Source organism: Harpia harpyja, chromosome 7 (genome assembly GCF_026419915.1).
Source record: "Harpia harpyja isolate bHarHar1 chromosome 7, bHarHar1 primary haplotype, whole genome shotgun sequence".
In the NCBI taxonomy this organism is placed as follows: Eukaryota; Metazoa; Chordata; class Aves; order Accipitriformes; family Accipitridae; genus Harpia; species Harpia harpyja.
The window spans coordinates 49,976,442-50,003,611 of NC_068946.1; the positions used below are offsets into that span (position 1 = coordinate 49,976,442).

The 27,170-nt window shown below is 36.8% G+C and overlaps 1 protein-coding gene across 21 annotated transcripts in view; it reads left to right on the plus strand.

Moving 5' to 3' along the window:
- R3HDM1 (R3H domain containing 1) overlaps positions 1 to 27,170 on the plus strand; it is a 94,678-nt gene that overhangs the window by 12,751 nt on the left and 54,757 nt on the right. For 18 of the 21 annotated variants that reach the window (XM_052792751.1, XM_052792750.1, XM_052792757.1 and 15 more), the window contains 2 exons: positions 22,214 to 22,422; positions 23,540 to 23,750. In XM_052792751.1, the coding sequence (XP_052648711.1) occupies positions 23,580 to 23,750 (171 nt within the window). In that variant the 5' untranslated portion in view covers positions 22,214 to 22,422; positions 23,540 to 23,579. Of the gene's footprint in view, positions 1 to 10,071; positions 10,089 to 14,919; positions 14,935 to 22,213; positions 22,423 to 23,539; positions 23,751 to 27,170 lie in introns of those variants that run through there. The other 3 variants (XM_052792753.1, XM_052792754.1, XM_052792755.1) reach the window with 3 other exon arrangements.

Below are 27,170 nucleotides of genomic sequence, written 5' to 3' on the forward strand. Positions count from 1 at the left end.
CCAAATGAAGGTTTTTATGTTAGTTCTGAAGTTTTAGTAGTGTGTTGACTTTTCAGAGTTAAAGTTTTCAATTAACAAAATTCTTGCCAAGTCTTGCTGCCTTTGCTTTTCGACTGCAATAATAGACTGTCTCTAGACTGTGCATGAGGCTTTGCCCCATAGCATTTTGTATGTGGCAAAATTTCTGCTATGGATGTGCATGATGGATAAAGTTTGTCCAGTTCTTCTCAGTTAGTCTGGTCCCTACTTCGTAATTGCCAAGATTTGTTCCTGTCCCTCTGGAATTATTGTTGAATCAGTACAAGAAAAATCTTAGACAGAAAATTAGGTTTAGCTTTGGCCTAGAAAAACTATTCTTTTAGATTGTGTAACAGTATTTTATGCAAAATAACTGCTTATGTCTCTCTACACTAGAGCCGTGAGCCTTTTTTGTTCAGACTAGTGATCTTGCCTTACATATCATGTTAAAACAATAGAGATGCATGTTTAGAACTCTAATAAATATTCTAGATGAGATATATAGTATTTCCATTTGTGGTGATGGAATAAGGCTATTGCTTTTATAAATTTTGCTATTCAGGAGTACATATGAATAATTCAGTCAGGAGACTAAGGTCTTCATATATTGCCACCTGCTCATTATTCAGATATTCTTGTTATAGTCTACTGTTGCCCTAGCAACATTCTGAAAATTAGTGTTGCATCTATGAAAAAGCTTTTGTTTATCTAGCAAAGCCCACTTTACAATCTGTATTATTATTGCAGGATGCATTTCAAGTGGCAACTCCAGGTCCCAGCCCTAGTTGTTTAAAAAAATAATAATCTCCTTTTATGTGGCATTAATTGAAAATTGTGGGTTTAGGGGGGGGGGGTGCTGTGGTTTTTTGGGTTTTGGTTTTTTTTTTTAACTAGTCATAGATATTAAATATGATGCTGATTTTCCTTAAAGTCCCTTCAGGGTCTGATAATGCCATTATATAATCTGACTAGAGCTGCTTGACTGTACAGATACGCAAGAAGGTAAAAATCCCATGTTTACTCCCGGTGTTCTCAGGGCCCCTCGCTGTATCTCCTACCCATCTCTCTCCTCCCTTCTTTCTCCCTCCCCCTGTTGACTTTTACATGAGAAGTAAGGTCTTGTGTAACCTTAAACAGTCTGGGATTTAAAAAGATCTTTCTGCTTATGAAGTTGACATTAGCCAAATTTGGGGTGGACGTAGGGGTTGTGTTAACAGAAGCCTCTCACAACTTCAGAGCTCACTGTTTTAGGTTGAACGTATCTATCTCACAAGACATACCAACACCATTTACTTTTAGAACAAAATCAAGGAGTAAAGCTGATAGTCTGGATTTTAATTTTTCAAGAGAGAAAAATAAATTGAAAAACAACATTAAAAATATCCAACTTCCCCAATCCTCTCCGTTGCCATGAAGAAAGAGAAAAGCTGCAACCCTTTCCCTAGTCCCTCTTTTATATGTGGTTCAGGTCCTCCTTCTGTGTTGCATTATCATTTGTTTGGGTCAACCCTACAGTTACTCTCATTCCTTTCTGTATGGGTGGAAGGTAACACATACCTGCTCTGAGGAAACTTGTCATTCTTGTCTTATTTGACCTGTTGATTTTCGGATTCTGAGTTCTGGAGAGTAATAAAGACTTCTGCTAAATGAGCAAGCCGTAGTCAAACTTCACTCTAGAAAAATACTTAGTTGTCCAGACTCTTATGACTCCCTTGGTTTAAACTAATGCATTCCTTAGTCTTTTGCCTCTGAAGTACTTGAGGGTTGGAATTCATGAGATAAGTTTTGTGTTTTCTTAGGGGTTTTCTTTGTGCCTGCTTCGTGACATGAAAGCATGCTGGCAGCCTTTACTACAAGTTTGCAATATTTTCAGAGTATATGGAACTACAGAGAGAGAGAAGACAGAACAGAAGGACTTCTGACAAATCACAGGCTTTCCAGAAGGCTGGACTAATATTGTTATTTTCAAGAACTGTCTGTTTTGGGCTTATAGTGATCTTAAGGACGTTTAATCTAGGCACCTGATAACTAGTGACAAGGAACAACTGAAGTAAGTGAGAAATGTGGGATTACAGCTGTATTGCTCATCATGATTCTAGCTGAAGCCTCCCCCTTTCCTGTCTTTTCTTGCTTTTAGGCACCTGGCACTGAAGCCCTGTTCATAGTTGTTTAGCATTCTTTGGGATGATAACACAATTTGTTGTGCTACCCAAAGATGGAATTTTACAAACATGAGAGAAGGTTTATTGTTTGGGGTTTTGTTATTTTGGGGGTAGGCGTTATTATTTGGGAACTTCTATTTCAGCTGTCCCTTTGCAGAAAATAACTCTGCTTTAGCATAAACAGTTTCTTACAGTTCTTTATTCTCATTTCTGTGTTCATAGAACTACTGCTCATTGTGGGTTTTTGCTAGAATAGACAAAAACTTATCTTTATTGGTTGCTTGGTAGTGTCTTTACACAGAAAAAAAAAAAAAGGTTGATTTTGCACCCCCTCAACATTCCCCTCCCCTGCTTAGTGTGATAGCTCTGTATGAATTGGTCATGGGTTCTGGACAGCATGGTTTCAAAATCAGTACATTCTAAAGAATGATTATTTGCATATCACGTACCTTATGGAGACCAGGTTTTGTTATGAAAAAAAATTGGGAGAAAAATGGAAAAATATGTCCAGTGAGACAACACAAGTTTGTTTTGAGTGTTGGTACTTCAAGCAGATACTGTGATTTTAAAAAACTCCTGTTCAGCATCTGGGACCTTCATGTGCCTGGCCCACTATGTCAGTCCACTTACTGGGTCAGTTATGGGGAAGCCCAGAGGAAATGTATCAGAGATGTTATTTTTTGCTCAGACTGTTGCTTTTTCATTAAAAAAACCCCAAACACAATGAACCTCATGTGGCTGAGAGGATATTACAGTTTTTGCTTTCAGGCAGTTAGGATGACCTTAAACTCCAAGCTGCAAGTGAGTAGCTTAATTTTCTGCTTAGCTGATGTCTGGCATTTGGATGAGACTGTTTAAAAGCAGAATGTCTAGAACAGTCTGAATTTAAACTACAGTTCAGGAAAAAGTTAATATCAACATATGAATGCAAAACTAGACATAGTGTGTTCATTAGGTTTGCGTGCATTTATCATCTTGAGACTAAATTTACAATTCCTTTAATTTTTTTCTTTTATTAACAATGAAATAGGTTAGGTTGTTTGTGGAGAAAATACGAAGGTCTTGAAAGGGTTATAGGCCCGTTTTTTAGAAGTAACAGTGAATGAGAATGTTCGGTAATAGGAACAGTTGGGAGTGGAAAGACGGAGATTACAGTGATAAAACATGTATCTGACAAAACTAAGTAATTGATCTTTAGTCTGGCTTTGTGATATATTCACTCCATTGTTTAGCATGAGACATTTCTCAGTTGCTTGATTAAACTGCAGAAGCCATACTTTGTTTAGTTTATTAAGCAACAATATTTTCTCTAGATCTCAAAAATCAATCTGTGGTTGAATGTAATCTGAGTGGTTCTTATTCCAGATTATGGAGATAGGCTAGAGCTTCTACTGGTAGTCTTTCTTTTCCCTTTCTCGTGTAACACAATTATCTAGCTCTCAGAAAATGAGAAATATGGCCTTCTAAAATATGTTCTAATATGTCTTCTAGAGGAAAAGATTTTGGGGCTTGTTTTTGGGGGGTTTTTTTGCTTCACTAAGCATGACCTTAAGGACCATAATTAATGAAGTGAATGACTACCTCAATAACTGTAGGATCATCTTCTACTAGAATTTTCTTTCTGCTAAGTCTTCCTCACTCCTTGAAATAAACAAGAGATTAGAGTTGCCTGGTTCAAGAGGGGAAGAATTGGACAGAATATATCATTCAGCTGCTTCTTTACCTGGTCCCCAAAACATCCCTTACACATTCTTAGTAATACCTTCTCTTTACTTTGAGAGATGCCCAGTTTGGTTGGTCGGGTTTTTTTTCCTTTGAAAAGTCTGTGACTGTTAGTTAACTGAATGTTAACATTCACTGTCATGTGAATGTTAGTTTATTTAATTATGTAGAATTTCTGTACTCCACATAGCACCAGAAGCTTACTTATACCCAGAGATATATTTGGTATTTTTGTAGTTGATTGTTACAGTGAGTACTTGTAAAGAGATTTTTAGTCTTCAATTCTGTGAATGCTAGAAGTATTTCTTCAGCTTGTTTTTATACTGTTACTCTAGACTTTTTAATTAACAAGTTAGCCTTTCATCAGCAATCAGCCCTACAAATGGACCCACCAGACAAACACTTGCTCATCTGGTATTCATTGTCCAGAAGGCATTTGAAACTTAATTGCATTTATTGTTTAAGACTTGCTTTGCACAGTCAGTGTTTGGGGATTGTTTAAATTTAGGGCTTCAGCTTAAAGTCTGCTGTACTTAGACCTGGACAACACTTTGGCATTATCTAGTAACCATAGCCAATTGGTGACTAGCTTCTACACAGCAGTAGGATTGTTTCATTTATACTAGTAAGAATGAGGATATATTTCACTTCTTGGAACAAAAATAAAACCACCAGAGAAAGATGTTTATTTTAGCTTCATCACTGTACTGTTTAAACTGTGCTTGTGGTGCAAAGGAATGAAATTGCAGTGCTTGAGGGTTTGTGCTTTCTTGGAAGTGAGAGGTTTTTATAGGGAGATTATATGAACTAAATACAGAATAGGCATTCATGTTAAGTTCATGTAGATAGGCCAAACATTTCTTACACTGTTAAGTGTCTCCCTTTCTCATGTAACAGAGAAAAGCTGCTCTATTTCCTTTAGGTTTACAGATAAACTTCATTTTGGAATTGTGATAATTAGCTGACTTAAAGTATCCCATTCTAGTATTTCTTAAGCTTTTTGTTTCTTAAGCTTTTTGTTTCTCAAGCTTTTTCTTAAATGTCTTTTGGTTGGACCAAAGGCTTACTTTTTAGCTTGTTCTTTATGAGTCTCCAAAGAACTAATTTTCTTTCTCTTCCTTTGTTGTTTCTTCTAAAAGGAAAGGCTGTTGTTAGTTATAACATTTCAGTTTGTTAGCTGTGTGCTTCCTTCTCCAGGAGTTTGTGTCCTGTCTTTTCTGCCCTGAAAATGTACAGGCCTGTAAATCTTACTGTGAGTTGTTTGGGGGAATATAGGGCCCTTGTGCCTCAAGTGATTGGTTATTGCAGAGCCAGTAACACCTGCTTCCCAAGTATATCCTATGTAACAAAGCATGCTATTTTTTTGCTGTTTTAAATCAGTTTGAATTTCTGTCTGTATCAATACTCCTGTTCAAGTTGTAAAGAAAATTTCATTCAGGGCAGTCCAGTCACCTCTATTCTGTGAGTCAGCTACTGGGGACTTGATGGTGCACTTTGGCCCCTTACAGAGATGTGTAATTTTGTCATGAGTTGGAAAAAAAAAAAAAAATCAATTTCCACAATCACTTGTATTGAGGTTTTCAGTACAACTATCATAGAGAGTATTGTTTTGTTAGGAAAATGGTTTTTAAGTGGTTGTGGCTGTGTTACATATCTTCACTTTCTTTTCTCGAGCAAGCCTAGAGAATCCTTCCTCCTTTAGCAAGCATCTGATTGCTTTCTAGATTTTTTCATTTATCTCTTGAGTATCTGTCCTGTATGCTCGATATGTGGAATTGCTTTGAAATTTAAATTGAATTGAAACTTTGTATTTGCATATCTGTTTCTGAGCTTATAATACCTATTCTGTTAGATAGTGTTTCAGCAAATGTAATTGTGTGCGTTTGATAACAGATACAATTTATGAGTGTTCTGAGTTGAAGATCAACTAAGTCAGGGTTGCTAATGCAGTTATAAACTATCCCCAAGAGCTCCAACTCCTGTTTCCAGGATAAGTTTTTTATGTATCTTAAGCATATTAATTCTGTGTCTTATCTCATTTAAGAGAAGCATTAAGGCATTATTTTTATGATACTTGATTCAAATTATTTTCCTGTTTCATATATGTTAATATGTTATTTCTATGTTCATTTACACATAGTTGCGTTTGACATAATCTCTGTATAAAGGCATTCATAGAGCTGTAGACACAACATCAAACAAGCATTTATGCAGTACATTTCCTAGGCAGGAATATTTCAGGTAACTATTGTTTCCTGTCAAAATGCTCTTTTCTTTTTTAATGTTAAGCACAGAAGCCCTGAAGACTTTTAATATTAAGCTAAAAATTATTTCTCATATCTTTAAGGAAAACTTTGGTTGTTGTAGGCATTGGTGGTTTTCTTGTGGTTTCAGTGTAGTGGGTGTAAAGAAGCCTCCCTGTGAAGGAACTGAAAGATTAATCTAATAGTAATTATAATAACTAGACCTGCATTTGGGGATCTTCCACCATAGATTGCCTCTGGTTTTTTTTTTTCTTTCCCTTCACTTCAGCAGTCTTTTCCCATTTCCCACTTTAATGAAATCCACCACTAAAACCCACACCTTCCCGCACCAGTCTATATGGAACAGCGGCAACTGAAAGGAAGAAAACAACCTGATGGGAAGGAAAGTAGAGTTGAAGTACAACAGATTGTACAAACTTTAGTAGAGGGATTCAAATCCACTCTTGCTACAGCCATGGAATAGAAAGATCCTAAATCTTCGTAGTTTGCACTTACTTAATGTAGGTGTTAACGCCTCCTGCCACCCGTTTTAAAATTATAGGAACAAAATGTGGTTTTTATCTCCCCCTTTTGTATTTGTTTGTATTCATAACATAATATGCAGAAGAGGCGCCTTTTAGTAGAGTGCAGCTTATGAAAACTTACTACAGAAAGTTGCACTGAATACTGTACTGTCAAATTTTACTGATAGCTTTGTGGTATGCCTTTAAGTTGACATTTTCATTTTTGTTTAAAATTCTGCAGTTTTAAAGATGCAGACAATTTTATTATGTTGGTTCCTAGTATAAATTTTTTCACTTGACCATATGTCTTACCTTTCTATGCTTTTATTCAAAAGGGCAGTAACAATGGTACTTAACAGACTTAACTGGCCATGGATACACAGCACATCTTATTTGTGGGTTGGTTGGTTGACTTTTTTTTTTTTTAAGAGTCTGTTTTTAATTATCAATTGTTCTCGACAAGATTACAATTTATACAGCCTTTTTGCAGAAACGGAAACTCAGAAGTGTTAAGATGAAGTTTATTCCATAGTTCTGACACACATCTGAAGTCACAAGAAGAGCCTGTAGCGCTACTGCGTGTAGGGTGTAATAGTGTATACCAGCCTGCTTTGTTCTTGGCTTGGAACTTCTCCTTTTTCCAATTTTTTTTTTTTTCTTATAGCATTCTCCTCTGCTCTCTGATTAGATACGTGGTCTAACCTTTTCCAGGAGGGAAAGGTATTAGAGTTTCTCTTCTATTGGAAATAATGAGAAACAGTGAACTCCTGGAAAGGAGGAATGTTATCTAATAGAATCTGGACATCTAGAAGGTGGGGATTATGTGCAAGTGCCTCATGGAATTCAAAGAGACTTTTTTTTTTTTTTTAAAGCTCCTGCTGAAGGATAAGCTTCTAGTTATGGCGGCAGTGGGGTGGGGAGGTGGGTGAACGTAGTGATTGGTATTCCCATTTTTAATCCATCAGTTAGAGCAGACCAATAAATTTGTGTAGGGTGAAAAAAGGTTTTGATTTGCTTTTGAGAAAGTAAACCCAGACCAGTCTATATTCTCCTGTGGGATGACAGTCTTCAGGATAGGAGTTACAGAAGCTAATAAAAGCCAAAGAGGTAAATGATATGTTCACGACTCTTTCTAATGTGTGGGTCTGTGAGTTTTAGGAAAACTAACAAAAATATTCTAAGGGGCAGTGTAGAGTATAGCAGTAGTTCATTGCCCAGTTCTCATTTTCCCTTGGGTACTGCTTTATTTCCTGTTTGGGGTTAGCTGTACCTTGTTGCTGATCTTACTGATGAAAAAAGTATTCCTAGGTTCTCTGCTGTGATGTATGTGAATACCAAATCTGACTATTACAGTAGTTAGATACACACATGCACACCGACATGTTTTCCTAGTGTCGTGTAAGGAGACTACTTAAAAGATTATGTTGACATTAATGTAATGTGTATAATGTGTCCAAAAATTAAAAACTATTCTCTTTGGCAGCAGTCAGAGTACAGACCGTGCAATGAATGGCTTCTGCTCATAGGTGTTCACCTATATAGAATTCATTATATGATAAAAAATAAAAAACCAAACCAAAACAAAAAAACCCAAAACCAAACCACCCAAACCAGAATTTTCTGCTCTAACATCCTGCCAAAGAAGTCTTTAACCATGACAAATAATGCTCCCAGGGCAGACCAGATGAAAGAGAAGAGGTGAAACCTTTGTGAAAATATCATGGGCCTCCAAGAACTATGCCTTTTGTATGTATTTTCTTCGAGTTGTTATGGACTTGTCTGTTGGGAGCTAATTGGGCGTGTTAATGAGGCAACACGTGTGAGGTGGTGCAGCATTATCTGTTGTCTGCATACCTGAAGCCATAGCCTGGGGTAGAAATATAGCTGGCTTGTGTACTAATGTAAGGAGGTAACTGTCAAGTAGAGAAGAGGGATAGCCAGCAGTTACATTGAACCTGCCATGCACAAGAAAAAAACAGGTATTCCAGGAGCTGCCAATTTCAGCTAAAGGAAAAAGGATTACTTTTTTTTTTTTTTCCCCCCCATATGATCTTGCTGGTCAGGGATGACTGCCGAGATGTATGGAGTGTGCGCCACTGCCATTTGCAGCCAGTAAGAGTGGAGGCTTTAAAGGTGGGGCACAGAGGTAGCAGAAGAGGGGAATAACAAGCATAGAAAGATTTAGACCTTTCACAGACTGTAGCTGTCTCAATACCAAAAAATATTTTTATGTGTATTTTGTTTATATTTATAAAAAGGTATTTTGGTACTGAGACTGCTGCTGCAGCTCTAAATCTTCCTGTGGTTGTTTTTTTTGTCACTTATTATTTCCTATGCGTATTATACTATAGAAGTGTGTGTGTATATATATACACACATATATATATATTTTTTTTTATTACTGGTTTTTTTAACCTTGTTACTTAAAAATATAGGGTCCTGATCTCCTGTTGATCAAGAATTATAGCATCCCAAGATCACACATCCCCTCTCTGGAGCCCCCAAATTAAAAACACTGCTCCATTTGCCTTCCAGCCTTACTTGGTATGCAGGATTCTTCAGAGTGGTTGCTAGAGAAGTACAGAAGGGGGATTATCATTCTGCAGTAGTACGACTGAGCACTGTGCTAATGCTACAGATGGGGTAGGGATAGCAGTTTCTCACAAGCAAGAAAATTATAGACCCCTGGTCTGGATACTGATTTTGGAAGTATGATAATTAGGATATCATAACTGGCTTTTTTTTCTACCCCTCTGTTCAGAAAATGTTTTTCTTCCTTATTTGGGTTCTGATAGCAGTTATGTGCCAGTCCAGAAAATTGTCATGGCATTCATACTGCTGATGGCAACTGCGTTGATCTGCTGACACTGTGAAATAACTTACTGATGGGTTTTTAAGTTGTGTTCACAATACCAAACTGAAGAAATAAAAATGTTTAGAAAGGAAATCAGTATCTTTACAGTATGAACATTTTTGTCCTACTTCTGTGTCACATCAAAATTTTTTGTAGCGTGGTATAAACTTTCATTTTGAGAGTAGTCTGTTAATGGCGAAAGTGATTAAAATCTGTACAGCCATTTTATAGCACATTCACAGCTTCAGAAGGCTTTTGCATCAGTTGCTTGTGAATTGCTAATGAAGAGCTCAGTATAGGCTCTGCGCATTTTGGTGGCTGTGTGTGGTGACTGGCTGGGTGTCACTGACAGCACGGTGCCCAGCTGTTGATTTTCTATTGTCTCAGAGGCTTCAGCAAGTGCCTCAACAGACTGCTTCAGTGCGGACCTACGGATGCCGAGTGATCAGCTAAGCACGTCTGTGCAGTACGCTCTCTAAAGGCACACGCAGAGCCTTGTATGAGATATTATGGAAAGCACGTCTTCAGTAACTGCATAATGAAGCAAAATGCCAATATGATGCAGGTATGTGAGCTCTCAAATAGGGTATTTAAACACTGTCTGAAAGGAGAAGAATAAACTGTCTGTAGACAAATTGTAGTTTGCATGTGGTTTTCCTTTTTTTCCACAAAAGCCATTTTAGGCCTAATCAATTAACAGAGATCATCAGCATCCCTAAATCTCTTCTTTCTTGAAAAACTGACTGTAAAAAGACTTTTTCTTATATCATCTCATTTAATAATGGCATTCATAAAGATAAGTTTTGAACTGAAAAGTGGATTTCAAATGAAAATAGCAAGAGTATTTACAGTAGGCTACATAAATTTTTTTTTTCCTATGCAGGATGTTGATGACTCTTTTTGTATTGAGGACCAAATTTCCTTTTGTTGAGATAACAAGTAACTTTGGGTGGCTATTAAAAATCATGACACTTGATTCCATGAAGATCAATGGTCGCTTAGATTTTTTTTTTTTTTTTTCAGGTTTCTGCGGTATCAAAGCAGACATCAGAACTGCTATGGCTTTGTTATAAACTGAGCAGAAATACACTGCTAAAGTGTATTAATGTTGTTAGATAGACAGTCTTAAAATTCTGATTTGTGGTTACATGATGCTTATAATAAGCAGATTTTTAAGCTACCAGATGATGTATGTATGTATATTGTTGATGTGATGTAGTATTTTTTGAAGCTATGGAAACAATACATAGGTGAGAGTACTGATAGCGCTCCATGGAAAGTTTTGTCGCAGTTCTGTTGTTGTTTGCTTTGGTGTGTTTTATCTGTATTTTACTTTATGCAGGGAGAGACCATAGTGGTATAGTAATTCACTAAGTTAGTGATCCTTGTTATAAGGGGGAAAGTACCTGTTGTATTTGAAGCTTTTGCTTTATAACTTCTTTGAAAACCAAGTCCATTTCATAATCTTGAGTATCTAGGGCCCTAAACAGAATCTTTAATCTGACCTGCTAACTCTGGGAGTCTGTTCCTACCATCCACTGTTGAAATTTGTGTGCCTATTTTAGAGACCCTTTTTTTCCTCTTGTTACTGATGGAAATGCCGAAGGAAAAACATAAACTTATATATTCTAAGAATAAAACCTGAGTTCCATATAAAAAATTGTTAGTTGCTGTGTGCAGTTCTGGATGGCTGTTTTCTAAATGAAATGAAAATGTGTATCTTTTAAGAAAGCTGCTATATGAAGGATATCCACTGAAAATAGTCACAGGCAGTGCTTCAGTTTATTTACTTAAAATAACTGGCAGGGGGGAATCAATCTGACTATTTTGAGGTTTTAGTTTGCTACTGTATCATCTGAGGACATGTATATGGCATGCACTTTATTTGATGATATGTGTTTTCTGCATGTACTTTATTTGTTACATGTTTTCTGTTAAGTGTTTTGAGTAGCAAGATTTTTTTACTGCATCTGAACTGAAAACATTTATGTACTCCTACTTCTGTCTTGTTTCTAATATGCTAATACTAATCAATGCTGAGCTGAAAAGACTCTTGAAGATACCTTTGGTTAGTTTATAGTTTGGTAACATAAAACAAGTTTTTAATTTTTTTTTTTTTTTTTAAAACAACCTTAAACAGCTCAGGCTATACTTTATTGTGCTGTAAAACCTCTATGACATTTAGTAAGCATTGATAACACCGTAAATGGAAAATCAGGGTTGGTGGGTTTTTTTTTTTTTTTCCTACAAATAATTTGATTTCCAACAGACACAGGAAAAGCATATTGTGATTCTTTCTATTCCATTTTAAGGCCTTAATGCTAGAAATCTAGCTTTAGGGAATGATCTAATAACAAGTGATTCTTCTTCAGGTTTTAAGAGCTGTTTTTAATAAGACAACTGACTATTTCTATTTGATAGTTTAAAACAGGTAGATGCTTCAGTTTTGGGTCCTCATTCTGAATGACTCGATGACCTAACAGTATTAAATACACAACAGTATTATACAGTGATGCAGAGTTTTGTGCTGTGTAGTATTATAGACTGTGTTTCATGGAATTGTTGGAGGCTTTCTAAATATATATTTGAAAACGAGTGAAAATTTTATGGAAAAAAAATTATGCAAGATGGCAAAAGGAGCTGATAAAGGATGATGGGTGAGCATGCAATATAAACAAAATAAGGATCGAAAGGGAAGAGCTGGGGATTGCTTGAAAGATGAAATGGCTTGAAGTGGGGGGACACGGATGCAGAACTGTATGTATATGTGCCTTAGAGCTCCCAGAGTAGAAATGGCTTAAGAGACAGGAGGAGTTTTTCTGCTGTCAGTTATGTTTCTCTGAATGATGTAAGCTAAGCCAACAAAATCTTCTGTCAGCATAGTTGTTTCTACAGAGCTTTTGCTGGTACAGCAATGTCATGTGAGAAGGGCATTCATTTTTCACTCCCCAAGCCAACAGAACTATGCTAGCAAAACCTAAGATATGTCATGTTGTATTTGACAAGCATTTCTAAATAGTTCTTTCCTCATGCCTTTAGACAGGCATGTTCTTTGGGGGAGGAGGGGCTTCACCATTCAACATATGTATTTTCCACTAACCTAATGGTTTGCTATTTGAGGTATGTCATTCTTGAAAGGTTAATGCTATAATAGTTTTCAGGCTAAAATGGCTTTTGTCTGCCAACATACATAAGCCGGTGCAGATGCTTGCCAGTGAGACAATGATATAAAAAATAGTTTTTAGTTAACTGTCTTGAAGTCTGTTTCAGAAATTACTTTCTTTCCCTCTCTCTCCCTCTTCAGCTATTAAAAAAAAAAAAAAGGTGAGAACAGATCCTAATGGAGCTACAACTTTAAATAGTGTATAAACCATTTAAGATTATTTTAGTTACCCTAATGAGAGTGGACTAGCCACAGAGTTGTGTTTTATAACAATATGCATATGCTAGCCAAGTCAGTTTTCATCAAACACAGATTGTTCAATGCTAGAACTGTAATTTCATTGGAAACCCTGCATCTGTTGAAACGTGGATTGAACTTTCCTGATCTGTCAGGAGGACTTCCATTGTTCTTCATGTTGCGTAGCTCCCCTAGTCAAAACAAGGATTGTAGTGTGTTTGGGGGGGGGGGGGTTGTGTGTTGTTTTTTTTTTTCTTAGGTGGTATCCTAGTATGCCAACCCTTTCCTTTTCCTAAAATGGTTAAATTGCCTGCTTTTTTTTTTTTTTGAATTAAAAGTGCATATTTTGGCACCACACAAAAAGAATACCTGAATAGAAACAATACAATACATTGTAGCAGGGGCTACATCCTGAGTGCTGTTTCATATGCCATGAGGAAACCAGACAAAGTTGTTTACTTCCTTTGATGTACTTTGCTCTGGTTGTTTGCATCCTAAAAGTCCAAAACGAACTCCAAGAAGAGAACTAATATAAGAATGACAGTGCTTTATGCAGAATGGAACGGCTGCCCCTCCGAAGGAGCCAGTGCTCCAGATTACTCTGAAGCAGCACTGTATAGTGCCAGTGTTTTTTCAGACTACCAGTGTACATTTAAAGTTTTCTAGGACAGAATTTTTGAGTTTATGGATAACAAATGCCAACAACAAACTCCTGCTGATCTCCATAAGTACCTTAATAGTGTAGTTTTCTATCAATATGTAGAATAAAGATCACTTTAGTCTTGCTGGTAGTTAAATTTCTTATTCTCGTGTATGCAACTGTACTGCTGAAGGAGGTATCTTGTTATTCTTTGTCACTGTCAGCTAAGCATTTCTATTGCATTCAGTAGTGGACTCACAGGAGAAGGTAAGGCAGGGTTAGAGAGCCTTAGATTATTGCTCAGAATTTAAAATATGAAAAAAGGGGGAGGGATAGTTACTAATAATGTGTCTTGGCTTCTCACATGCCTATTAGTGTGAAAGGTGTCCTCTTTAAAAGCCTGTCAACTATCTTATGAACAATGGTAGTGTCCTATCTTATAGCCTGAGTGTGACAAAGAGGGGCACTAGATTGTTTTTTAAAATTGTTTGAGAGATTGTAGTATGCAAAACTTCTCAGTAAAGAAAAGGAGGTCTTTAAGTATAATGAACTACAAGACTGAGGGCAAGTTTCAGTTTTTGTTTCTGATATGCAGCTTTATTGCTGTGCAGGTAGTATAGCGCTGGTAACATGTACCTGTCCGAAGGGCATATAGATTTGAAGTAGGTGTTTGGCAGATACGTTCTGGTGAATCTTGCTGCCATGTTTTAAGACAATGTCTCTCTGTCTTTCCTTCCTCTCTCTAGGCTGTTTCTTTGAAAATCTGATTACTAAATAGCTTGGTAAATTGAATCAAATAAAAAGTATCTTCTAATGCTAATGCAGTAAAATAGCATTCAGTTGTTAACTGATTAATGTATAACTTTAAAACCTGTATAGATAGTATCATTGGGAAAAGCATAAATCTTTGATTTAAGTGTATTTAAGTCAGTGCAGCATGGATTCATTTGTGCAGCATTTTCCAGTATATAAATGTAAACAAGATTAAGAAATTTTTTTGATTCATGCTTCAAAAATGGACAAATTTCTCATTTAAATGCTATGTTATTATTAAGATTAGACCTGCACGATATCCTAGTTTGGTAGGGAGGATTCTTTGCTCCCTAGTTAGTTGTTTAATGGGTCTCAAACTTTAGACCTAAGATAACATGCAGAAAGCATGTGCATAGAGTTATGTGTGTGTTGGCGTTTTTTTTTTTTTTTAAAAGGGGAACAGCTGCCTCTTCATAATTCCAGTTTTTCTCTCTCATAATTGTACAGAGCTGCTTTGAATTTTCTGTTAAATGAATGGTAATCTTAAGATCAGCTGCTACATTTTTATAAAAGCTGCATGGTGGATCTTAAAAGTCTTTGGATCCTTGGGCCACAGAGGTAAGTAAAGCACTAATTGAGAGAGGGAGAGGGAAACTTTGGTTGCAGGCTCTGGCTTATGGCTCTCAGAGCATCTGTGAGTATAGTTTGGTCCATTTGTGGGCAGGAGAATTGTTGCTCCCTCTGGAATCCTCCCTTGCTCTCCAAGTCAGGATTTTTAAGGTTGTGTGTGGTTTTTATTTTTCCTTCTCCCTTCCTCTCCTTTATCACCTGAGGCAGTTTCTTCCAGTCCTTTTCCTGCCCTTCCCCTAAATAAAATTTCCCAGAAGGGACTAATCTGTTCCAAATATAGGTGCCTATCAGCTTGTCCATCTTTTGTCACGGCATTCACCTGCAGGCTCTCAGTTAATAGATAATTTAATCCCCCCCCCCCCCCAAAAAAAAAAAAAGTATTAATCTACACCTTCACATAGCTTTATTTTGGTTAGTCTGGTGATGTTGAAAAGTGTCCTTAACTGACAACTGGGGCAGAGCTGATATAAAAGTCACCACTGCAAAAAGAATGAGGTACAGCTGTTCCTCTGTTCCTCTTGTTGCTTTCTTCATGCTGGCTAGTGCTCATATAAACTTCCTGTGCACCACCATAGCTCAGTAGCCCAACAAAAACTACCCTAGCAAAAGAGCTTTAATGGTTCTTGGTCACTTCTTGTGGAATCACACCATGGAAAAGCTCAGCAAGCACCAGAGCTGATGCGAAGGTGGGACCACGCTACAAGAGCGTGGGGCAGAGGCTACAGGGAGAACAAGGAAGAAGCAGGACCTCCCTTTTTTGACAGCAGTGAGTTCTCTGTTGATTTGGCTGTCTGAGGCATCAATCTAACTTGCTAAAATTAATTGTTTCTGAGAACTGATAGATAGTGGTCCTCAAGAACTAAGCAGTAGTTGGATGCAGTAATTCTCTTTTAGTTATACCCATAGTTTTTGTTGTTAATGTAAGAATGAGATTATTTCGATTGGTATCTTTCTGTTTAAGGCATAAACATTTTCCCCTTTAATCCTAACAAAGAAACATATATAACTTTTTGTGAGTGTTTTTGGTTGGTTGGGAGGGTTGGTGTTTGTTCTAATCACAGGAACCGTGAGGTTATGATGCTAATGTAAATATGTTTATATTGTGTTTAAACATTTCCTAAAATAATTAAGGTGAAAAATAGCTGGAAAAGCTCTTGTTATGGCCAGTCTTTTATAAAAGAGTCTTCAAAAATCTCTTTTTCTAGGGAAGGTCCTGACCTTTCTCAACAAAAAACCAACCAACCAAAAAAAAATTTAGTGCTTCCACATCCAAGCAAGGCTTGTATCACCAATATGCTAGGGGTAAGGCAAGACTCTGTTCCCAGAGAGTTTGCTGTACTCATCAATCAGTTCTTCCACTTAAGCTGTGGAGGTAGTTGCTGCATGAAGCTGCTACGTAAGTTGTGCTAAGAGGCCAGTGTTTGTTGGCGTTTTGTTTTCCTCATGCAGCTACTTCTGTAACAGTGCTTTTGAAATAACATGGATCCTATACAAAGCTCAGGTCTCCCAGAGGAAAAACAGGTGAATTTGTAGATTTCCCCTTAAGTAGGCAGTACAGCTTCTGATGAGGGTAATACTGGTCTAGTCTTTCTGTAGTAAAGGTGATTGTTGTTTAGTGCAGAGCATCTTTTATGCATTTTTCCTCTTTCTGATACTTCCTCTCTAGGGAAGATTATCCTTATAATCCTGCTCCAGACAGAATAGAAGTAAGTAAATCCAGCATTGATTCTTCTCAGTTTAATGGAATACAGCATAAATAGTACAGAAAATAATGTACTGCTGTGATTCCTCTGGGCATGTGTGCATGCATAAAGGAGTCTGTCTTCTTAGTAAAGGAATGTCAGCTCTGTGACTCCGAGCTAGGAGAATTAAGAAATAAAATGTAACGAAAGCAAACCGACAGCAAAAACGTCTAATTGTAGATATCTTTTGTTAGATTAATATAGTTTGTTCTCAACTCTATCCCCACTGTTTTGAGCATGTTCCCAGCCTCTTCGCTTAGTCTGATTATGAAGTTGGTTCTTGTAGTTGTGAATGGAGGATTCCTGATTGCTGGTCAGAAGTCTTCTGTATTACATCCTGTGTTCGTCTTCCCTAGGACTGCTTTTCTGAAGGACATGAAAGACTTTGGAAGTATGAAGTGTTTTAGGAATGCTTACAGGAAATCTAGAGGTATCGGAGAATCAGTTTCTGTCTGTATCTCTTCTCACTTTAGCATATGGAAACTATATAACAAGTGTAACAAAACTATACAAATTTTTCAGGTGTATGTAAAAAGCTGGGGCAAATATCAGACTTTCTTACTGCCTGTCTCTGTGCTTTAATGTTTACTTCCCCCCCACCCCCAGCTGCTTCTTGGTCCTGTATCTCATCTGTCTTTCCCATGGTTGCTAGCCTTCTGGTGCTGGGATAGACAAACAACTAGTGCTGCTTCCTGCTTCAAATTTTGATACATTGATTGGTTTTGCTTTCTCTTGTTTAAACTCTAACAGTACAGCAAGTATGGCTTTCTCTGTACTGTTTCACATAAACTTGGTCTGGTTTCAGGGAGAATACAGACAGATAATTAAGTTCCAGCCTTTAGTGCTGGGATAATAAAGTTAAAGCAACTTCTGAAGAGAAGTACAGCTTTACGTGTAACTAGAACAAATGCTGAGCTGAGACAAGGCACTGCATACAGTCTGGAGATGTCTGAATGACTCGAAACAAGCCTCACTGGGAATTTAGCACTGACTGATTTTGACTGTCAGGTTAGGGGGTAAACTACTTATGATCGTAGTAAAAGTGAGGTAGGTGGATATTGTCCACAGCAAGGAATACTCTTTAGACCTGTGCAAGAATTCTGTTGAAATGTCTGGTGAACAGAAGCCTGTTTAAGAAATAAATTTTCATTTTACTTTTCCACTGACAGTGTGTCTGTCCACTTTGCATGTTGAGTGTAGATTTTTCACCCCCACCCTTCTAATCCAATTTCCTGCCCTGAATTTGATTGACACCAGGTATTTTGACAGCTGTTCCTGGGGTCTTTTTGACAGCAATGATATCAATAATAGCTTTAACAAAGAACAAAACAACAACAAAAAGTCACCTTCTGTCTTTTACCTCCTTTTTAAACGAAAAAGAATCGATTTCTTCTGTCAGGAAGCTTTGCTCTGCCCCTATCTGCATTGCCAACAAGGAGATGGAAGTCTTGATGCCTATTAGGGAAATTGGATTAAGCTGAGTAGATCCTGTTCCCAGAAATATCCTCACTCATTACAAGTCAATTTAGTAGGTTTGCATATGATGATTTTTCAAGTCTGAACCTGAAACAAAGGACCCAGTGGTTTTCCATGTATCATGATTCAGGAGGCTTCTGTCATAAAACTCAGCAATGGCTTTGCTTGATGTCGTCTTTTTTATCGCTTGTCCTCTGAGTTGTGCAAAAGCAAGCAATGAGAACACAGCATTGGCAGTTTTTATGATCTTCTGACTGAAAAGCACATGCCTAGGTATTACTAGACTTCCACCTCACAGCTGATAATAACAGGTTTCCCTCTGAAAAGGGGCACATTCAGAATAGTTGCCTAGACGAAGTGGTTACCACTTCTCAGAAAAAGAATTAATAGAATTTAGGATGAATGGTGGTGGTATAGTGTAACCAATATAACGAAGAAGGGGAAGAGCATACACTTCAACAATAAGTGTTCAGATGGGGACAGCAATCCTGAAGGCTAAAGATGATAAATATGACATGTTATCCTCCATTCTTACATACAAGTCCTTGTACTTCCTGCCTATTAAAGTAGGTGCCTATTGTTGTCACCTATGAAAGATACTAAAATTGGAAGGCTTTTTTCATGAGACCTGTTGCTAGCTACTTGAATTTTTAAGTGCAAAACCGGGTTATGTTCTACCCCTAATATTCAGTCCTTTCAACTGTTTGGATAATTTTAGGGCAGAGGTATCATGTCCCTCTTACTAAAATCTGCTAACCTATATTGGTCTATATTGCCATCCAATCTATGGCCAATGTTGGGATTTGGTGTAAATCAACTTAATCAGTTTGCTTACTAGAAGCTATTTTCTCTCCAAACAGTAGAGTGAGTCCTAAGGTTTACCTTCTTGCTTGCTTCTTTTTCCTGTCCTGCATGGGACACAAGAAATTAATAACCAAATATGTGGGGAGGTGGGATGCATAAGGATGGGCTGTATGCAGCACATAAAATTTCTTAAGTCTTTTTTAATCCAATCCGTGCAAGTTTAGAAACTAGAACCAAATTATCTCAGCTATGAAAATTGTCTGAATTGGAGGAAACTTTGGGGATGGAATGTTATCCAAGTACTAGAAACTCACTATGGTGGGTCACAAACACAAGGTTGCATTACGATTTCAATAAATCTATGGCTGTTATTACTTTAAAAAAAAAAAAAAGAATTTTTTTTTTCAGGTAAGCAAAGATTTGTCTTTCTATTTTGTGTGTCTTGCTGTTAATCTGAAGCACAGGGTTTGTCATTTACTTGTGGGTGTGCATATAGTGATTCCAGTTGACTCAAAATAGCTACTTTCTGTAAAACCTAAAAATACGTATTATTTCGTGTGAATTGAAACTATACAGCTTTTCCTCGATTCTGTCCCTTTTACTGTAGGTTACGTAGCACGAAATCTGCAGGCTTTAAATCTATCTGCAGGTGAAAAATCTGTTCATAACAAGTTATAAGTGGTTTTACAGTTAGGTTGTTGTAGAAGATACAAGGACTTTTTTCTTGTGCATCTGTTTTCTGGATTGGCATAGGCAAGAAAATATGTTTGCAGCATGAGTTTTGCTAACTGAGTATGCAGATAGCTGCTTTTTTTTTTTTTTTTTTAAGTGTGTTGCAAAGGGACAGGAGCCCTTAGTGAGTTTGATCAAATTAAAGAAAAAACTTAAAGATGTTGGTTACAGTTACTACATTGCGACTTGTGTAGGGAGTAGCAATTAAATTACACTTAATTTCCAAGATTATATTTACAACTGGACAGAAATGGTTTGTTTCCTGTCTTCGGACTAATATTTTTTTAACATTTCTCTAAATACAATACAAATCATATGTCAGTCAACAAAAACAAACAGCATCTCTATTCAAGTCTTGTTTACAGTAAAGGTTGTTAATCTGACCTTCTTCATAAGTCTTAAATCACCATCTGGATTTGTCTGGAAAAACTAACTCAACAACCAAACAGTACTGCATATCCTTTGTTGCATTTCTGCACATTTTTATTTCCAATTTGTTCTTTCACCTATATCCTTTCCCCTCCATTAGATTCAGTGAATAGACTCTTATACAGACCTGAATCACAGCCCATCTTTTATCTTTATTTTCCATACTTCTTTGCAGCAAGATTTAAGTCAAAATGTCTATAGTATCTCATATCTCTTATCAAACTGTATGTTTCTTCAGATCTAGAAAAGTAATTGTAGTCAGGCGTTAATCTCAGCTGCAAGGAATCCTGGAAGTCTGTGGGCCATTGTGCTGCTGCTCCTTGCCATCGCAGTCTTCTCAGTCATATTGAGGGAGTAGTTCAGGATGATGAGGTGTTCTCCTCAGAGTTGTAACTATTTACGATGTATTAAAATATTGTAGCACTAAAGGAAGATGCGTTAAATGCTGTACACTGTTTAAATGATAATTTAAAATTCTTCTTACCCAAATCTCTTTTGCAGGGTTTATTGGGGGGGGGGGGGGGGAAGTACATTATTCTTCATTCTTTATGTGCACGTATCTTGTGAAGTGTTGCTTTCTGCTGGTTTTATGGTTGTTGTTTTCCAGGAGGGGATCAAGAGATTGCAGTATCCTGATGTGTATACAAAACAATTTGAATATAAGCTGGTGATACTGTTGTGGAATGTAGAGAATACAAAGTATTTGCTTTCTTTTGTTTCATTGTAAATCCTACTTCCCATCTTCAGTTCTGCAGGTTTTTCTTCAAACAGGATATGGCTTTTTTCTCATGTAAAGTCAGTGTTATATTTAGCTAGTTTTCTCTTATGTTATTTTATGTTAAACTCTCTTGTTTTGACAAAACATTAAAACTGATAGAAGACTGGCACTGTCATAGCCTGACCTTGTAATTTTGATATTAATTGCTTTCTAGTGACCTCATACTTCAGAATGCTTAAATGCTTTCATATTCTTTCAGCTAAGCAGCAACTTGTTGGAGACATTAAGATCTTGCACGACTTGTCTTTCCATCCTTTCTTCCTGCATGTAGTGCAACTCTTTACTTTGAAGGAGAACAGTTTAGTTCAGATTCTTCACCTACATCAATTAAACCACATTATTGTGGTTATAAACGTGGTGTAAATGTCTCATTTGTTTCTTCATTTCACTTCAAACAATTCTGATGTTTTTCACTTCTTTGTTTTCCTGAAACAATTCTATCATGTTAGATGGAAATTAAGTAGCTCAACTGAGGTGACAGAAGGTATCCTTGATGTTTATTGTCATTTGTACTGGTTTTATAAGCCCCTGACTAGTCATGAGAAAAGTGTTTGGGGAATGCAATACAGAGATCCTTTTCAGCTATTTTATTTCAGTGTATCTTTCACAGGTTTGAAAGATAGTTATTTGTGTTCTTTGCTTTAGGATATTTTTGCTATGTTCATAGGTTACATTTTGTTTGCTATTAGATGTCTGTTGTCTACCACTCAAATGCATGCTTCCTTGTGAGTGGTGATACTACTTATTTCTCAGAAAAGCAAATCTGAGAAAGAGAGAAGATGGAACGTTGTCAGGTTTGTAGAAATCTGTAAAACCTCATTCAAGGGCAATTACTTTGTTGAATAAAATAAAATTGTCTTCTGTAATTCAAGTTGTCTGAATTATTGGTTATGTATTGTGCTTGTAGATTATTAACGATCACAAAGAGAAAAATGCTGCTATGCATTTGTGAGCTTTCATGGCCTATTACTCCTCCATGCCTGCTGGGCTGCTTACTTCAAACTGTCTTTTCAGACTCTTCTGGAAGATACCTGCTTGTGTATGGAAACGGTTTCACTAGGAGCGCCAACAAAATGTTTATTATGACTACTTGTTGACTCTGTAATACAGAAATATCTTGGAAGTTTAATGAAAAATATTATTGCTGCTATATAAAGCGAGTACAATGAATAGATATGACAAATGCTGATTTCTTCTGTGCTTTTTTCCTTGAAATGATGACACCAAAAAACTTAAGTAATCGTGTTCCCTCTCCCATCCTGCCCCAAATATGAAAGTATCATGTATTTCCTTTGTTGATTTTTAGGCATTTGAAAGGGATGTTCTTGCTGATTCAAGACAACATAGTTCTGTCCAGGACTCTACACTGGGGATAAGGACATGGGACTCCTCCTGCCAGATTCCAGATGGTTCATTACAACTGACATCTTGGTTGACAACTGTGAAAAGGAACTTTGGATTATTTTATTTTATTTTTGTGGGAGACCACAATCCCCAAACTGTAGGACATATCAGGTACTAAATCAGAATAATTAGACTTTTCCATAATGTTAGTTGATTGTTATTTGTTTTCTATGTAGGACTTTAAGCATTCAGATCTTATTCTTTGTTTCTTTTAAGAAATGGAAAATTTTTGTTTTTACATCTTGCACTGTAGCTGAGTAATGACAAGAAGTCTTTCTTAGGGAAAATTGGGGTGGTTCTGTTATAGCTTTAATTTTTTTAGAGTTATCTTTATATAGTATTTAAAACTATTTTTATAAGTTATAATTACTGATAATGGTTGTTATTATCCTAATTATGAAAGCTGTCTCTTTCTTTCTTTCTTTCTTTCTTTCTTTTCTTTCTTTTCTTTCTTTTCTTTCTTTTCTTTCTTTTCTTTCTTTTCTTTCTTTCTTTCTTTTCTTTCTTTCTTTCTTTCTTTCTTTCTTTTCTTTCTTTCTTTTCTTTCTTTCTTTTCTTTCTTTCTTTTCTTTCTTTCTTTTCTTTCTTTTCTTTCTTTCTTTCTTTCTTTTCTTTCTTTCTTTCTTTCTTTCTTTCTTTTCTTTCTTTCTTTCTTATTGCTTTTGAGAGTGTACTTAATTTTATGAAGACTAGTTTCACGACATTTAGTAGGTAAGGTAGTTCCTGCATTCAGAACTTTTCCAGTTGTTACCTGGCAACTAGGAAACTTCAAAGTTTTAATGAAATTTATGAGTGTTTGCACACTTGGTGCATTATGATTCATCTATTTACTTTCAACACTTTTAAAATAAATCTATATGCAATTCTCTTTTCCTTTCAAATGAGAAAAGCTTCCTTTGTTTCTGTTGGAAGCTAGTTTGATTTGGAGTATCTGAATGCTCAGGTGTTTATTTCAAAATACAGAACAGAAAATCTGCAAGCGCTATCCTATAGTGTAGCTCTTAGTTCTTGTTTGTATAGATGTCTATTATTATAAGCCTCTTGGTAAAAGTGGTTAAAAAGAAAATGATCACTCTCCCTCTGATACAAGACAGGAAAAAATATCATAACAGGAGGGGGAATCCTTTTTGCAGCAAAATCGTGTTTATTTTGGGTAGCTATTTTGGTATGTAATTTCTTAAAATTAATTTAAAATTACTCAGTGATCTGCTTTTTCTTTGTCCTAAAGGTTCCATATTTCTTGTAGAATTTTAAAATAACCTTTTCTAATGAGGATGTCTGATATTCTTACTGTAAAAGATGAAACTGATGCAATGAAGGGTTCAGAAGGTGAATTTAAAGATACAGACCCAGTTGAAAACCTTATAAAATCAGGAAGTCAGGAGCAGATTCAAGCGGAAAAGGATGAAAATTGTCCTGATAGCAAAAACAATATGCCGGTAAGAAGCTTTTCACTTTATTTTTCACTAGTATATCATGTTAAATAAGTCTTTGTCTTGTTCTTCTCCCTTTCTCATGATCCTCTTATGTGTTTCTTTGGTACAGGTCAGGAAAACTTGACCGGTGTTAGGGAAGCAAGTAGGATGATTATTGCTTCCTCTCTCCTCCTTTGCCCCACTTCTCTGTTTATATTCATGTAAATATGAGAGTCAGTCATTTTTAATTGTTTGAAGTAGATGAGCGGTTTTAATGGGAACCAGACAATTTGTCCATATTTGTGTTTTCCTGAGCGCACATGTGAAGTTGAGTCTTTTCATTGTAGCGGAACAAGGGAAAAACTCAGCACTCAAGCTGTCTTTTGTTGTTGCTGAATCCTGACAAAGTTTCAGAGACTGGTCGGTGTTAAGAATACGCTGTATAGTAATAGTGTGGTTTGACCAAAACACTAAAATGTTGAGTGTTGCTTGTATGAACGAAGCACTACAGCACAGCTCAGCATGTCTGCCCCGAGTAGGGGTGACCAATCTAGGGCTCTTGAGCTATGTGCAGCTTACAGGTGGCTCAGGTGTAACTTTTACAGCAGAGCTGTACAGCATAAGGCTAAAGTAATCAGATGTAGGTAATCCAAATCCCCAGGTGTCAGAGGAATCAAGTCAGCAGAGCTTCTGAGGCCATTAGGTCTGGGTCCTGCCCTAGCCACCAGCAGAAGGTCCAGCCTTAGCCTCTTTCTCCCTACACCAATGGCGGAGTGAGCTGGTGAGCTATCTTCCCGTCTTGGCTGCTAGCTAGTATTCCCCATACCTTCCCTTTTCCTCTGTTCTTCACCACTTGACACTTTTGGTATGTGATTTATTAGGTAGGAAAGCTTAGGCAGACCTCATGCATACACTGAAGAGCTGATGCATATAAATGAATGGCCTTTGCAAGGTGGGAGATGTACCTACAAAGAAATTGTGGCATCAAATTTCAAGTGAGAAGGAGGCGGGGGAAATAGTATGAAAATATCTTGTGCTAAAGGAGAGCACACCAATAAGGTGGGTTAAGAATTTAGGCAGCAGATTTAATACCTCTGAGGTTTAGTTGTGCAGTTAGTGTTTATGCTCAAGAGTCCTGAAAGATGGATCTCTTCACATGGGACAAACTAGCTAACTCCTGGCTGAGGCTGTCCACTTGGTCACTGAAGACTGTAAGTGTCTTAGATGAGGTGAGGAGTTAAGGAAAGCAAATGAAATTTTCTGGCGCAACCTAGAAAATGGGGCAAATTTCTAAGAGAAAACACAGAAGCTTGTGTTTGACAAAAATGAGTTTTCTATAGGAATTTCGTGTCTGTGGGTTAATAATAAACAATTTTCTGATAAAAATCCTGGTTGGGATATGAATACGGCAGTATTCTCTTGTGGATTGCAAAACCAGGACAGTAGCTTATTAGATTCTTGTTATTGAGAATTGAGTAAAAGGTTCTTTTGGGAGTAGTTCTGTTCAAGACTAACAATTCAATATTCCACTGAGTGAAGTAAGCTCTATCTGCTATGTTAAATTGCTTCCAAATAAATCTTGTAGACCACTGTAATAACAATACAGTTTTACACTTTAATATCTGCTGGCTTTATTAAGGCTGGCATCAGTGTAAATAGATAGTTTTATGGAAAAAATAAATCCTTAAAATGAAATACTTCTCCTGTGACATGTGAGAAATAACTGCTACTGAAAAACTGCTAGATGTTATAGCTGAGGTGGTATTTTCTTTAATCAATGGAATATCCTAGTAGTGAGCCTTAAAAATTAATTTAAGGTTTATTTATTTTCATACAGTTCAGTAATTTGGAAAAATCTCATTCACATTTTCTCATTCAACAAATCTCATTCAACAGATTTTAGTGTGGAAACTTCTATGAGACTCAAGTGGCAAATCTGCCTTCCTGCAAACAAATGTTGCTGTATAGTCAGTCTAGAGAAATTAATCTGTTGGTGCTGTCAATGGCTGTGGGGTTTGGTGAGGGGGTTGGTTGCTTGGTTTTGTTCTTGTACAGGAGTAATAGCTGGTGGCTGAAATAATTATCTAGCATACGCAAGGTGAACTGAACAACTGTGTAATGAAGGCCGTTTGATGGAGACAGCTTTACTGTTGTCTTCATTTAGTGTTGATGTTAGCGTTGTGTCCGGGAGTCTCCATCAGAATCGGAACGTTGCTGTTACATGAGTAGTGTAATTAAAAACTGTGTTTGTAGGCTGAGGATGTTGATTTGCAGAGTGGTAGGAAGACAGTCAATTACAAAGTGGAACCTTGCTAACGTAAGCCCTTTGCAACAATTGAAATCAGTAAAAGTTAATGTCATGTGTACTGTGGTAGCTGCTAGTGCAAATATCTATGTCACATATTTTTCACTGAAAGCATGTTTTATGCTAAAATACAAAACAAAAATTTTGGCCTGTCCATAGTAAACAAAACTTCAGGAAACAGTAGAGTGGTCAGCAAGTTTTTAACTAATGGATGATTAAGTAGTTTGGTGAAATTTCACTGGATGTACTGCTTTTCATTAAGTGCAGGTTAAATGTTACTGTAGTGGTGGGAAAAAGAGCAAAGGATTTGCTGAGAAATGTTAGAGAAGATTATCAGAGGATTGGAATTTGTTGTGTTCTTTTGTTTACTAATTGAGTATATTAGAGGATGGGTTGGGGGGTGGGAGTTGTATGGGGCTTGGTTCTGGCTTTCCTAGCTAGTAGCTAAATGCTTAATAGGTTTCATATCTATTGGTAAACTACAATAATATTCCTGAGTACAGTTATCATTTGATTTCTAACTTCTTTACAGCCGAGTAAAAAACAGGCTATGACCTTTACTCTGTCTAAACCTATCATGGTTTGAATTCAGGTATGTTTCTGGATCTTCATGGTTCCAGAAACTGGTGATTATATTTTGAAATGTAACTGTGGCTCTGAATTCCAGATTACTTTGAGATGTTGTGCATTAGTAACCTATTTGCTGTTGCATACACTGTTGGAGGTACAATATGAACGAGCAAAATATCTTATTAGAGTACATGGCTAGCACTCCCAATTTCTTTAAGCAGTGTGAGAGTAGTATGATTGATACACAGATTATTAGGGAAGGCTTTTGAATTGCCGTATTTTGAAGTGACCATGAAGTAACTCTTAAATGGAACTGGAAACAAGAGGCACTCATTTGAAAAGTACTTTTACCCAAGTCATGTGCACATCAGCACTTTGGTAGTTTTTGTAATCAGAAAGGTGTTGGTTCACCAGTCACTGTTGTCTCCCACCTGTTAATCTTACCCAGGTCAGGTGACAATATACTAATTCTGAATTAGGTAGAATATGGGGTCTGAAGTTTGTTGCCTTTGTCACTGGGTGGTGAGACAGGCAATACTTCATCCACTATAAGGATTGCTGTTACAAAG